Source organism: Juglans regia, chromosome 7 (assembly GCF_001411555.2).
Source record: "Juglans regia cultivar Chandler chromosome 7, Walnut 2.0, whole genome shotgun sequence".
Classification (NCBI taxonomy): domain Eukaryota; kingdom Viridiplantae; phylum Streptophyta; class Magnoliopsida; order Fagales; family Juglandaceae; genus Juglans; species Juglans regia.
In genome coordinates this window covers 19,018,016-19,031,837 of record NC_049907.1, presented here as the reverse complement: position 1 = coordinate 19,031,837, position 13,822 = coordinate 19,018,016, and the positions used below count along the sequence as shown (strand labels likewise).

General features: G+C 36.2%; 2 protein-coding genes across 2 annotated transcripts; one reads left to right on the top strand and one right to left on the bottom strand.

Annotated features, from left to right (window-relative positions):
• Positions 1 to 476: 476 nt before the first annotated feature.
• LOC108982381 (protein CANDIDATE G-PROTEIN COUPLED RECEPTOR 7-like) lies at positions 477 to 1,949 on the bottom strand. The gene has a single exon (XM_018953739.2). The coding sequence runs from the start codon at positions 1,930 to 1,932 to the stop codon at positions 658 to 660; it is 1,275 nt and encodes a 424-aa protein (XP_018809284.2). The 5' UTR covers positions 1,933 to 1,949; the 3' UTR covers positions 477 to 657.
• A 4,221-nt stretch (positions 1,950 to 6,170) lies between these two features.
• Positions 6,171 to 9,545, top strand: LOC108985691 (UPF0481 protein At3g47200-like). The gene is made up of 2 exons (XM_035691442.1): positions 6,171 to 6,248; positions 8,100 to 9,545. The coding sequence occupies exon 2, from the start codon at positions 8,124 to 8,126 to the stop codon at positions 9,543 to 9,545; it is 1,422 nt and encodes a 473-aa protein (XP_035547335.1). The 5' UTR covers positions 6,171 to 6,248; positions 8,100 to 8,123.
• The last annotated feature ends 4,277 nt before the right edge of the window (positions 9,546 to 13,822 follow it).

The following is a 13,822-nucleotide window of genomic DNA, read 5'->3' as shown; positions in this document are numbered from 1 at the left end:
GAACACAAGTCGTTTGAATAATTTATTAGTTTGAACGCGTAAAATCTGTTCGAACACTTTGTTCATTTGAATATGATCAAATATGATCATTAATTCGAATGAATATTTCATATTGTTCGAATGAATGTCTCAGTTCGTATAGAGAAATATTACATTCAAACAATGTATTGAGACGAAATCAGTTCGTCTAAAAAAAATATTAGTTCGAATGGTTTCGACTGGATCCGCCCAATTTCATCTCTAAAAATGATTTTTTGCGATGAAATTTGATTTTCGTCTCTAAAACTTTTTGAGACAATCTTTCCGAGACAATTTTTCATTTCTAAATATAAGTTGGGACAAAAATTGAGTTTTTTGAGATAATTTTTTATCTCAAAAAACACAATCTCTTATAGTGAGATACTGTCCATTTCACATACATACATGAGTGTATGAAATCGTAACTGGTAACTTAAAATAACAGGCACAGTAGATCAAGCAACAAAAGAAAACACAAATTTTATATCCTGACAATTTCTGTAGTACTCAAATTTAACAATAGCCATTTTGTAATAGTTTGAAGTTTCTACCTCAACTCCCCAAATTGATTACTGCTCCAGCTCCAAAAATCTTCCTTGTTAACGCTCACAATTTGAACTCATCCTCAAGCTTCAGCGCCTAATCAACTGCTGCCTCCTCCTCATCATCGACCACAAAGTACGGGTTGTGTGCCTCGGGTTTGAACTTGTACCCGGTGAACACATAGAACGCCAGCGTCGCCAACTCTGCAGCCACGACATTCGTCCAAAGATATCGATACGAAGTGTTAGTCTCTAGTACACGCACCACAACGCGGGTAAAACAAATGTAGCAAATCACCCCGACGAAATACTGCCTAAACAAGGTCAAATTAACCGCCGCCGCCTTGCCGTCGGTCCTCGCCTCCTTGCGCAGGTTCTTGATCGACCACACGATAGGGAACAACACCGCGCAGCAGCAAACCACATCGACCAGCAAGAACACCTGATTCCAGGTGACCCAATCCTGCGCGAACGGCCCGCTCTTGTCGATAGCGACTTGAGCAATGTTCGCCACGACCTGAAGCGGGATCACAATCATCAAGACCTTCTTCTCCTTGTCCTGCAAATAGGGCTTCAAAAACGACCAGCCCGTGCCTATCAGAACAATGAGAGTAAAGAGAGCAATTCCGTTCAAGAAACTGAATATATAGAACAACACGTCCCATCCGTGCGCGCTACCGGTGCGCTTGATGAACGATTTTTCCTCGGCTTCGCAGAGCAGATTCAAAGCTTTGAGGATCAGAACGGCAAGCATGAAGAAATGAATACCGAACACTGTCAACCGCTTCTTGTACAGAACGGAGACCCAAAGGCCGGCGAGAGGGAAATAGACCAGAGAAAAGAGGAAGTAAATCCTCGGGAGAATGGTCTTCCCAGCGGGAAGGTAGTCCCGGCGACTGTATGCTCCGTCAAGATTGTACATCGCCGACCTGACGTCCATGGAGACCGAGAGCTGGCTCTGGAGGCAGTTGGCGAAGACGAACGTGAACTGATCAGCGTCGGTCTCACTGAATACGATGCTAAAGCCTTTCGCGTCTTTGAGCTTATCGAATGTGTAGACAAGCTTGACAAGTTTGGAGAGGAGGGCGCACGAGACATCGCCGTCCTCCAGCTGCTGGAGCACGTGCATCCAAGAGTCCCGGGTGCAGAGGAAGAATCCGACCTTTGTGAGATCGAGATTCGTGGCGGAGAGGGAGATCTTGGAGACGTTGACCTCCAGACGACCCGTGAGGGTGAATCCAAACTCGTCGAAGGGAATAATCGGTCGGTTGTCAAATCTTACCTCCATGAATCGGATCTCGGCGAGGGAGACAGATGCAGAGAGGAAGAGGAGGAAGAGAGAGAGGAAGACGGAGCACGTAGAGAACGCCATGGGAGGACGGTGTAGTAATACTTTAATGTTGCATCTATTGGCAATTTATATAACGAAAAAACTACTTTACCTGCCAATTTCCAATTTTATTGCTCAAATTGACCGCCTGATAAAAATAAAAATAATTTTTTTTTTATTTTTTTCAGTTAATAATTTTTAAGTATATTAGTATATTTTTTAAAATTTTTAAATATATTAAAAAAATATGAATAAAAAAAAATTATAAAAATAACTAGTGGTTAAAGTGAATAGACAACTCTAGACGATAGATTAGCCTGATTCTGACAAAATTAGAGTTGACGACACGTTCGACTCTGACAACTTGGAGCAGAGTCAAGTCCGAAATCAAATTTTCAAAATTTTTACTCTATCCTAAAATTGGGATAAAAAGAAGAAAAATTCACAAACTGACCATAGACTTTGGATCTACCCTAAATATCGAGACAGCCAATACTTGAATGTAATAATGACAAAGTTCCTTTGTCATAGCTAGCTAGCTTGTAGAATTTTCCCCTACACGAACAACACATGATGACTTTTCTGACCTAGACTTATAGTGGGGCCAACAGCTTTCTTTTTTCTTTTCTTTTTTATTTTTTAAGCAAATTAAGCATAGTATAGATAAACTATATAGTTACAAAGATACAAAATTTAGTGGAATGAAAATCCTAGACAATCTTTTCAAAATAAACAAAAAATAGCACCAAAATAAAAAAAAATAAAAAAAGAGGTAAGTCAAAAACTTGACTCCAACCTAATCCCACAAGATGATGCTTTTCAAAAGTAGTTTTAACACATAGTCTAGTAGACAGACTATAAACCTACGGCTAAACACCGTAGTCAAGAAGGGGTGCGTTGTATTTTGTTGATTTGGTCCAACTGTAAGAGACTATCATGGCCATATCATCTTGATCGCTGGTTAGGAAAAACAGAAACATAGACGAATAGCAACTAAAAGATGACCCGATACACCGGTTAAAGATAGCCACCGACAAAAGTGGGGCGTGTAGGCACTGAGCAAAAAATGAGCATGCATATCTGAAAGATCAAAGGCCGCTGGCCATAGTGGTGCCACAGGTGGCGGCTGAAAACCCCTTCTGATGCTGAGGCGCATGAGGCCTACGCGCACTATAAGTTGCACGTGAGCCACACATGTCACTGATTTGGATAATTTTCTTCCTCCAACTGACAGATTGGCAACTGGGGAGACCATTGGAGAGGCGCATGGCGATTAAAAAATGCCGGCAAGCAATAGATTGGAACAACTTTTTACTATTACCGAAAAATGTACAAAAAAACTGGAAATAAACTTATGAACTAGAATTGGGCGATCAGAGAGTGAGGTCGGCAGCTTGACTTGGCGACACCTTACTTGCTAGCTTATTTTTTTTAAGAAAATATATAAAACTTATTTTATAATATTAAAATATATTTCTTATTCCATATCCTAGTATCGAATCGAAGCATAGAGAACTTTACAAAAGAAGAGAAAAAAAAAACTATAATCTACTGCGTTTGAGGATGGTGTATTGGTCTGTAACCAGAGATCTAGGATGGCCCAATCACTGGCTCACTATGGTGAGAAACTGTTAAAAGAGTAAAAGAATATAACTTCAATACTATTATAACCTCTTAATGTTCTATAAATAAAAGTGTAAATGTGGTTAATTAGTATGAAGGAATTAAGTGAGGGAAAAGAAAAGAAATAGTAATTTTTGTAAGGAAATGATTTATTGTTTTTGCTTCTAAAGCCTCTTTCTTTCCCCTAAGGCCTCATTTGGATACAATAACTGTTTCATCTTCATTATAATTTTCATAAATTTTTATATAAAATATAATAAAAAATTCAACTTTTTCAAATTTTAAAATAATAATAATATTAAAAAAATAATATTCTAAGAATATTTTATTCAACTTTCAACTTTTATCTCAACTCACTATCCAAACGGCACCTAAACCATATGTTGGGCTTTTTTTTTGTTAAACCCTAAACTAAACCAAATGCTAAATTAATTTTAATCTTTGTTTTAACCACAAATGTTTTTATTTATAATTTTTATAATTTTTTAATTACTAAATTTAATTGTTAGTATAGATTATTAATAATTGCTATTTAACTAGTGTCTAATTAGGTAATATTATACTATATTATTACATGTTATTAACTCATTATACTATTTTATACTAGTGTCTAACTTATTCCTATTATAGACTTGTGTTATATTGTTTAATTGCATGTCATTCTACTAAAGTATTACACGTTATTTTATTAGTTTCTAACTTAATTATACACTAAACTTAGTATTATATGTGTATTATAGTAGTGTTACTATAAATTAGTTATTATATATTAGTATTATATGTTATTATACATTAGTATTACATGTTGTTTTAAACTAGTATTACATGTTATTATACATTAGTGACTATACATTACTATTATACGTTATTATACATTAGTTATTATGCATTAGTATTACATATTATTATAAATTATAAATTAATAGTTATACAGGAGTGTTACATGTTATTAGACATTAATTATTATGCATTATTATTACATGTTATTACACATTAATATTAGATGTTATTATACATTAGTGTTACATTGTAGTAATACTATGATGTTTATATATACTAAACTATTATTAGTCAATTTATATTATATTATAAGTATACTAATTTATAGTAATTAGCTTATATTAGTAGATTATTGAATTTAACTATATAAGTTCTAATTATATAATTATATAACTATACTAGTGTATATGATTAATATATTGATAAATACATATATTTTTATAAAATATGTACAATATCAAAATTGGAATCAGAGTCGGAGAGCAAAATCAGAGGTAGAGTCGGCCTGATGACACCTCCAACTCCAATTCCAGAGCAAAGTTAAATTCGAAGTTAGATTTTTAAATTTTTTCTCCACTATAAAAATAGGACAAAAAGAAGAAAAATTCATGAACCGACCCCATTATCTCCGGCCCGTAGGAACTACGCAAGTGACCAACCGAAACCTTCGGCGTCCAGGGCGCACCGACTGACCATAGACTTTGGGTCAACTCTAAATATCGAAACAACCAATAATTGAATGATCATGTATAATGACAAAAATTCATTGTCATAGCCAGTGAGCAGCTTGTAGAATTTTCCCCTACATAAATAAGTCATGACTTTTATTACATAGACTTATAAAGGTTGCTGGCGGCTTGACTTGGCCACACCCTAGTGGCTAGCTTTATTTTTATTTTTTCAAAAAATATAAAAATTATTTTTTAATTTTAAAATATATTTCTTATTACATATTTCTAGTATTAGATCGAGGCGTAGAGTACTTTACAAAATAAGAGATAAAACTATAATCTACTGCGTTTGGGGGTGGTATGTGATCTTCATAAAGAGAGAGACATATATCTAGGATTTTAAAAGAGTAAAAGTGAGGGAAAAGAAAAGAAATAGTAGTTTTTACATGTATTTTAACATGTAGAATATTCACCAAATATAGAGATTAATCACTTTAATTAACTCATATGTATTTTGTCTTTACTGTGCATGCATGATCTAATTAATGGAGACCTTATTTTAACATGTTAACTCTCTTGCATACAAATTCCAAATGGCTTTTGCTATATCATTTAATCTAAAACTACTTACAATTTTCAATTTAAACAAAATTGTTTAGAATTTAATTGTTAAGATGGACAAGAAATTGGTTGCGTGGTACTGTTTAATATTAACAGTAGTAATTCCTAATAGCAGATGCAATTTAAAAAAATATATATAAATATGAGATTATTATATAACTTATTCAAAAATATTGAAAATGTTATATTTAATTATTTATATTAAATCCAAATGACTCACAGATGCTGCGGCATTTTCACGGTAAGAGACTAAAGCGTAGGTCGCACGGTCATTATCTACGTTGACTCTGACTTAGTCCACACGTATCTGTGAAGGCAACATTTGCTGGGATTATTAAAGTCGTCTGAGCTGTATTTAAATAAAGGGCAATCTACAGGAGTAGTGGGGGCGATCTACTTATTATAACCATTAAGCAAGTAAGTCTAAAAGAAAAAGGTTTTTTTTACATTTCTTCTGTTTTGAGTTTTTTTTTTTTTTTTATTTATTTCCTCGTATATGCAGATTATAGCATACTAAAACAGTGAGGCCACTTTTTCTCCTTTCGATACTCACTGTGTAATTTTCAAATGGTAGTATTCATCTTTTCAGGTGCTAAGAAGGTAAAACTCAACCATTTGAGAACTCGGCGATAGAAGTATTCTGAACAAGTTCAAAATCAAACGGTACATATGAATCCCACAACTTCAATGATTATTTTTGACATTACCAATTCAATAGTTATTAGATCTTTCATTTGTTTTGCAAAAATGATTGAGACACATGTCTACATGGATCCCTCTCACATAAACAGCGCCTGTTAATTGATCATGTGTGGGCCGGGTTCGTGTTAAAATAACGGCCTGTGTCCTGTCGAATTCAATTTTTATTTTATTATTCACAAACTATCTCAACTCATCTCAACTCATTTCTGAATTCAAACCTCTCCTTAATATAATATTAGTATTTAAGTTTCACATTTTTATAATTCGAGAATATCTTAATTTTCCACTCACGCAAAATTGATTCATAAAATTCAAGAGACTCACAATTAGGTACGTACCTCCATCAATTTCTTGCTAGAAAGTTAATATAGGGCCACATGTCAGCCTTTGATTGCCAGATATATGGCATCAACATCCACACAAGCCAATTAAAGGTTCACAAGTGGCATACTAATGTCATGTGTCATCTGTTGCTAATTATCTAGCGAGAAATTGATGGAGTTACTTAATTACGAGTTTCTTAAAATTCATTAAACAATTTTACGAGAGTTGAAAACTAAGATTTCGAATTATAAAAACGGATAATTTTCAAATGGTTGAGTATTTATTTTTTAAGGTGCCAAAGCTCATGAACTATTTGATAACTTGGAGATAGAAGTATTATGAAAATGTTCAAAATCAAACGATATATGAATTTTAGTACAATTTCAATAATTATTTTTAGATTCAATAGTTATTAGATCCTTAATTTCTTTTACGAAAATGATTAAGAGTGTACTTTTGTGGGTCTACACGGATACCACGAATTGCTCATGTTTGGGATCCGTGTGAAAGTATATGTGCCCCTATTCATGTTAACATGTTATCATTTTTTTAGAGTTAAATGTAAAATCAGACATCATTTTTACATTTTAACTTTTCAAGATTACAATTTTTAACTTTTGCAAATTTAATACCTGAATTTCAACAAACTCGCAACTAGGTACTTCAATTAATTTCATATTAGAATACTAATATGAGGCCACGTGTCAGCCTTTGATTGCTAGATATATGATATCAACATCCATTCAAGCTAATGAAAGGCTGACATGTGGCATACAAATGTCACGTGTCAATCCTAGTATAAACTTTCTTAGGAGAGATTGACAGAGGTGCTTATTGCGAGTTTATTACAATTCAAGTATCAATTTTGTAATCTCGAATTGTAAAAACAAGAAAACTTAGGTACTAATATTGCATTTAATTATTTCTTTATTAATTCACTGTATTAATCTAATTGAGTTATTAGATCTAAATCATTTTTTTAAGAATAGTGACTACAAAGAAATTAGCACACAGTCTAATAACACCGATACCAAATATAGTAAGATTAAAAGAGTAGAATTCTCAATCTTTTTTTAACAGAGTAAAATTCCTAGTCAATTGCACTACTTTTACACCCAATGTAGGTGCTTTTCCTCTAGAAAATGAATGATCTAATATTTCCATTCAGTTCAGCTGCTTTTCCGTAATGGAACCTTATAATCAGCCACACTAAAATACCACACGACAATTGTCTAAGCAAATTAAATGGAAAATAAATAAACGTATGCATGATTTTTAGCTCGAGCACATTGATTATTATATTATTCAAACAAAGAGTAGTTGTATTAATCTCATTATAAAAAGATTCTGCTTTACAGTATAACATAATTCTCTGATCTATTTTAGTGGAAACCTTATACTAATAGATACAAACTTTTTTTGTTTTTTTTCTCTCTTTTTGCTTTACAGTATAACATAATTCTCTAATCTATTCTCTGCTTGGAACAGATATTTGTACTATTTCTCCGGAATATGAGTCCTACTCTCTCCAAGCGTATTAATGGAAAGCTCGCTAGCTTGACTCCAACTGCTCCTGGGTGTTGTATATTCAAATTGCATCGCCATTTACGCAATGTAAATGACAAGGCTTATGAACCCTTGATGCTTGCCATCGGTCCTTATAACCATGGCAAGGATGGGCTTGGACTTATGGAAGAGCATAAATGGCGGTATCTACAGCAAAAGCTTCAAAGGAGAAATGAACAGAGTCTAGATACATACATCATGGCATTGAGAGAACTAGAAGAGAGTGCCCGTAAATGTTATGCAGAATGCATTAGCCAGACCAAAGATGAGTTTGTAGAAATGATGTTACTTGATGGCTGCTTTATCATTGAGCTACTCTGCAAATCGTGTGGGAAGGTTCGAAAAGAAGGACGTGATCCAATTTTCGATATGGATTGGATGTTCGATAGCATAGTGCGTGATCTACTGTTATTTGAAAATCAACTTCCATTCTTTGTTCTTACTAAATTGTTTGAGATGAGCGAATTTGGAGGAGACAGCATCGAACTTGTTCGTCTTGCCATTGGGTTTCTCTCTTCGCAAAGTCTATTTGGACAGACTATCAATGGTCCAAGTAAAGAAGCAATGGTAGGTAAGTACGTAAATGGCGCTGTACACATATTGCAGAACAGAAACTCCGCAACACATCTACTTGATCTAATGCATTCAGGTATTAGCTTTTCAGTACTTAATATGGAAAAAAATCATGCCAGAGTACGTCAAGAGGCTGGAGTGAAGTTCAAGAAGCTTTCGGAGACATTTAAGCATCTGTCTGATTCGATATGTAAAGCTGCCAATCTTGTAGGTTTCACAAAGCTTTCCAAGGGGGCAGAGATTGGAGATGATTGGACGTTAATACATAGTGCCATTGAGCTTCATGAGGCTGGAGTTAAATTCCACAAGGCAGAGCAAGGTAACATATTTGGCATAAAGTTCAACAACGGGGTATTGGACGTTTCGCCTTTGACAATAGATGATAATACAGAGACAAACTTACGAAATCTAATTGCATTCGAGCAATATAGTCAAGACAAGGATTCCCATTACGCCACCGACTATATGTGCTTCCTGGATGATCTCATTAACTCTCCAAAGGATGTTGAATTTCTCCGTCGAAGAGGAATTATCAAAAACCTTTTAGGTGATGATGAAGTTACTTCCACCATGGTTAACAAGCTTGGTCACAATGTCCATCTTCCATCCAGGTCTCCCATTTATGCTAAAATTACTGACGATTTGAAGAAGCATTGCAGTAGACGTCGGAATGTATGGATGGCAAAACTGCGGCATGATTATTTCAACGGTCCTTGGAGTCTTCTTTCATTTCTTGCGGCCGTCTTTTTGATTTTGCTTGCAATTACACAAACCACATTTACCATGATTAATTAGATTTTCATGTATTGTCTTGATCAATCGTGTTGTTCTCTTAGTTAATGTAATGAATTAAATGAATGATGTGGCTTCTCACTAGATCTTTTGTTGAGCTATCCACCATCAGTTATTGAATAATAATGTAAAAATGCATGCGCTTGAGACTCCTTAATTGAAATGTGGAAGAATTCATCCGAAAAAACTTATTTTTTTTCTAAGTACGTAAACTGCATTAGAAAAGAGAAATAGTCTGATAAAAAGCTTATTTACTATAATCTAATATGATATGTCTTGCATAGATCGAGATATATAAAATGTTTTAGATTCATTCTATACCATATATATATACACCAAAAAAAAAAAAACAATGAGGATCAAGCCTTTCTTTGTGAGCTTTCTTTTCCCGACATTAATATCATTAGATTACCATTGTTGATGTATTTTTCGGTCTCAATAGTATGGTCGAATGATCATCTTCTATGATGTGGTGGTGATGTGTGTGGAATACTTATATATGATTTTCTTAATGATGAATGACTGAAAGTAAAGGAAACAAGCATTTAAGGATATTGGCATTGTGGCGTATATCCACGAGTCTTTGGTGCCAAATCCACCATAAATATGGTTCAATAGAAGCTCTCTATCCTCTCTACAATCACTCTCATAGAGTTTCTCTAGGAAAAATGGTCTTAGAGCCCTCTGGTTCTTTTCTCTCCTTCAGAAGTCGATCCTAGTCCCCTAGAAAGCCGACCCCTGATCTATTCGATCCGTTGCCTCTTTCCACTCTTCAAGTCCCTTTCCCTTACTTTAAGTCTTATCCTCCAATCTTATGTCTCATATTAATTTGGTTTATGTCAAATCAAGTTTTATTAGCTAATACTCTCACTTTCTCCCTTTCTCTTTTGCACCCTTGCATAATGGGAATTCAATCCTCATGGGCTCTTGGTGGGCTTTAAACAAACCATACTTGATCTGGTGTCAGATAAAGCTATTCGTCCTTCACTTTATAAAAATACAAATAACTTGTTTGAAATTAAGTACAACAATGGCCTAATGGAAATTTTGCATATGAGTGATATGGTAAAGATATTTGTCCCAAGTATGTCACCATGCAACTATGTAATTTACAATTGGATGGGTGATGATGAAATTGTTTCCAAGTACATGTTCAACAAGCTTTGTATCTACGTGAATTTAAGTGAATCCAATGACTTTTATTATGTTATCATTAAGCTGGAAGTGAAAAAACATTGCGCCAAATTCTAGAATGCATGGATAGAAAAATTAAGGCACGACTATTTCAACAACCCTAACTTGGGCATTGCCTTTTGTTCTAGTGGCTATCTAATTACTTCTACTTGCAGTTACAACAACTTTATTTTCCATTTTTCAAACCTTCCTAGAATATGATCATTTGTGTCTAGGACTGTTCATCTGGGTCGAATTTTTTCTCGACCTGGTTCGAAATAATTGAGTTCTGGTTGCAGGTTCCCCCCCCCCCTAAACTCTCTCTCTCTCTCTCTCTCTCTCTCACATGTCAAAACCCTAGCCATTGCACCGAGCATGCCTTTGCAGCCATTCTCTCTCGCTGGACCACTGCAGTATCATGAATCCATCGTCGTTGCGCTCTCTCCGGACGTTTCAACCACCACCTTTGACAGAAACTGCCACTAGCCTTTTGGGTCTATTTTCTTCTCTTTGTTGAATCTCTTTTGTTCTCTCTATGTTGATTTTGGGTTTATTTTGATGAGAATGTTTGAATGGAATAATCTTTGAGGAGTGTTTTTATGGGTTAGATCTGGAATAACCATTAGTAGTTATGATCTACCAAACCAATCTCAAAGAGATAGATATATGTACTATGCTCCACACATCTCGGAACCTTCCTTTTTTGAATATTTTGTGAGTTTTTGCGCCTAGGGCTAGACCATGGCGGCGTCCCTCGCCCCCTCGTCCTCGAAGGGGGCTGCAGCAGGGAGCAGTGTTACATTGTCTATCGTTCAGATTGTTTCTAAGTCGGCTACGCCATCGACTTTCAAGATGCAGATGCGCTACCCAGTTGATGTGGATGGTGAACCTGGTTTCAACTTCACAGAACCAGAAATGTCTAAGGCAGCCGAAGACTTTTGTTTTGTGCTTGTTTTGAAGTTTGCCTACACCAGGCCAACCATTGATGATATGCCCAGGGCTATCGTCAAGTCATGGGGTTTACTGGAGGTCCCTATTGTTAGTGTTATGGATGACCATCATGTTCGGGTTAAGCTGCAGTCTGAGCAGGATTTCGTTCATGGATGGGCTTGTGAAGGAAGATTAATTGCTAGATGCATCTTTAGGCTGTTCCAATGGACCAAGGAGTTCTATTTACGTAAGGAATCCACATCAGCCCCGCGGTGGATTTTTTTACCAAGTCGTCCTTTGCATCTGTATAGAACTGATTGCCTGCAGATTTTTGCAATGTGATTTGGTCATTTTTTGGGAACAGATAACACAACTCTTCATAGAACTAAGGCCTCGAGTGTACGTATATGCGTGGAGACTGATCTCACAGATGCGCCGGTGCTGGGTTTCCCTATTATTGTGGCCAACAAAAAAATTTGGCAAGAGTTAAGGTATGGAAGGAAAGGTTTTTATTGTGTGAAATGTTGCAGGCAAGGTCATACGTCCATTGTTTGTAGGGCAGGGGAAGGTTTCTCGAGAACAGGAAAAGACGAGGTCAGGGGGAAGCAAGAAAGTCTGGCAAGAAAAACAAAAGCCTAATAATATTCAAGATGATTACGCTTGTTCTAGCTGTTTGAAAGAACAACAGAATTGTTGAGCTGTGAGTGCTGTGATTAGGGACGAAATTGTTGTGAGTGGGGAAGAAAAGGTTGTGAGTGGGAAGTGAATGTTGTGGAGTTGGTGCCGACTAGTTGTGGTGAGCAAGAGGGTGTGGCATTGCCGATAGCAGAAGAGCCAGACTGTGAGGAAGATGTTGAAGAGCTGCCTTGAATCCAAAAGGGGGGGGCCAGTGCACATGGAGAGGTTCCGTTACAGGGGCTATGGAGTGTTCAGGTGGACCCGGCGAAGGACCTTTTTGTCAAGGAATGCAATTAGTCTCCTGGTGGGAACCATAGCATTGTGACAATGGTGACAGAAGTGCTCGAAATGGAGAGCCGTGCTATAGTTCAACCATGTCCTGGGGTAGATCCTAGTGCTCTTGCCTTTTATGGCTCGAATGCAGAGGATGATGAAAATGTTACAGGGTTGGCTACACATATGGGGTATTAATATGATAATTTGCAAGGTTCTGCTAGTAATTCAAAATTAAAAAATTTACTAGTGCGTCACTCACAGCGGGTGTCTACCCACACTGCGAAATTAAATTTATGACGGACTCCATCATTGCATGGAATATTAGAGGGTTGAGCAGTTCTAGACATGCTTTACAAAATTTGATAATGGTTCCATTGTTGCACTTTTCGAACCTTTTGCGAGACAAGATAAATTGCAGTAGCTTACTCGTTGTTTGGGTTTTGATGGATATTTTTGTAGTGAGGATTCGGGGGGAAAATTTTGGATTTCTTGGAAATAGCCATATGAGTTTGAAGTGGTCTATGTTTCTAATCAAATGGCAACGATGTTGGTAACATTTGTTTATGCTAAATGTACTCAAGCCGAGCGTCGAGATCTATGAGAGAAATTGGTGGATATTTGTCTAAAGGACCAACCCTGGCTTATACACGGAGATTTTAACATTATCAGGGAGGATAGGTAAAGGGTTGGAGGGTGTCCTCGAGCTGGCCAAGCAATGGATGATTTTCATATGTGCATAGACGCTTGGGGCCTTGCTGAGTTGAATCATCAAGGTAATCCCTTGTCATCGTGTAATGGTCAAGCGGGCATTTCCAGAAAATGGGCTCGGTTGGATAGGGTGCTCATTAACATGGATTTCTCAGCAATGTTTTCGATGGCGAAGGTGGAATATATTAAACACAAGACCTCAGATCATAGCCCTTTGGTGGTAAATTTATCTCAACCTGCTCCCAGGTATGGTTCCTTTCCTTTCAGGTTCCAAAAGATGTGGTGTATGCATGACTCTTTTCAAAGTTTTGTTAAGGAGGCTTGGGATAGACCTATGTAAGGCTCGAGTTTAATAAAGTTGGCTGCAAAATTGAAGCGTACTAAGATAGAACTTAGAGCCTGGAACAAATCTGTGTTCGGACGGGTTGATTGGAATATCAAAGAATTGGAAGATAGGCTTGAACTCTTGGAGTCTCATCTCCAAGTGGAATATTTTGAGGACATTGAAACTGATT

Coding starts and splice junctions, on each gene's coding strand:
- LOC108982381 (XM_018953739.2), bottom strand. CDS start 1,932: ATGGCGTTCTCTACGTGCTCCGTCTTCCTCTCTCTCTTCCTCCTCTTC.
- LOC108985691 (XM_035691442.1), top strand. CDS start 8,124: ATGAGTCCTACTCTCTCCAAGCGTATTAATGGAAAGCTCGCTAGCTTG.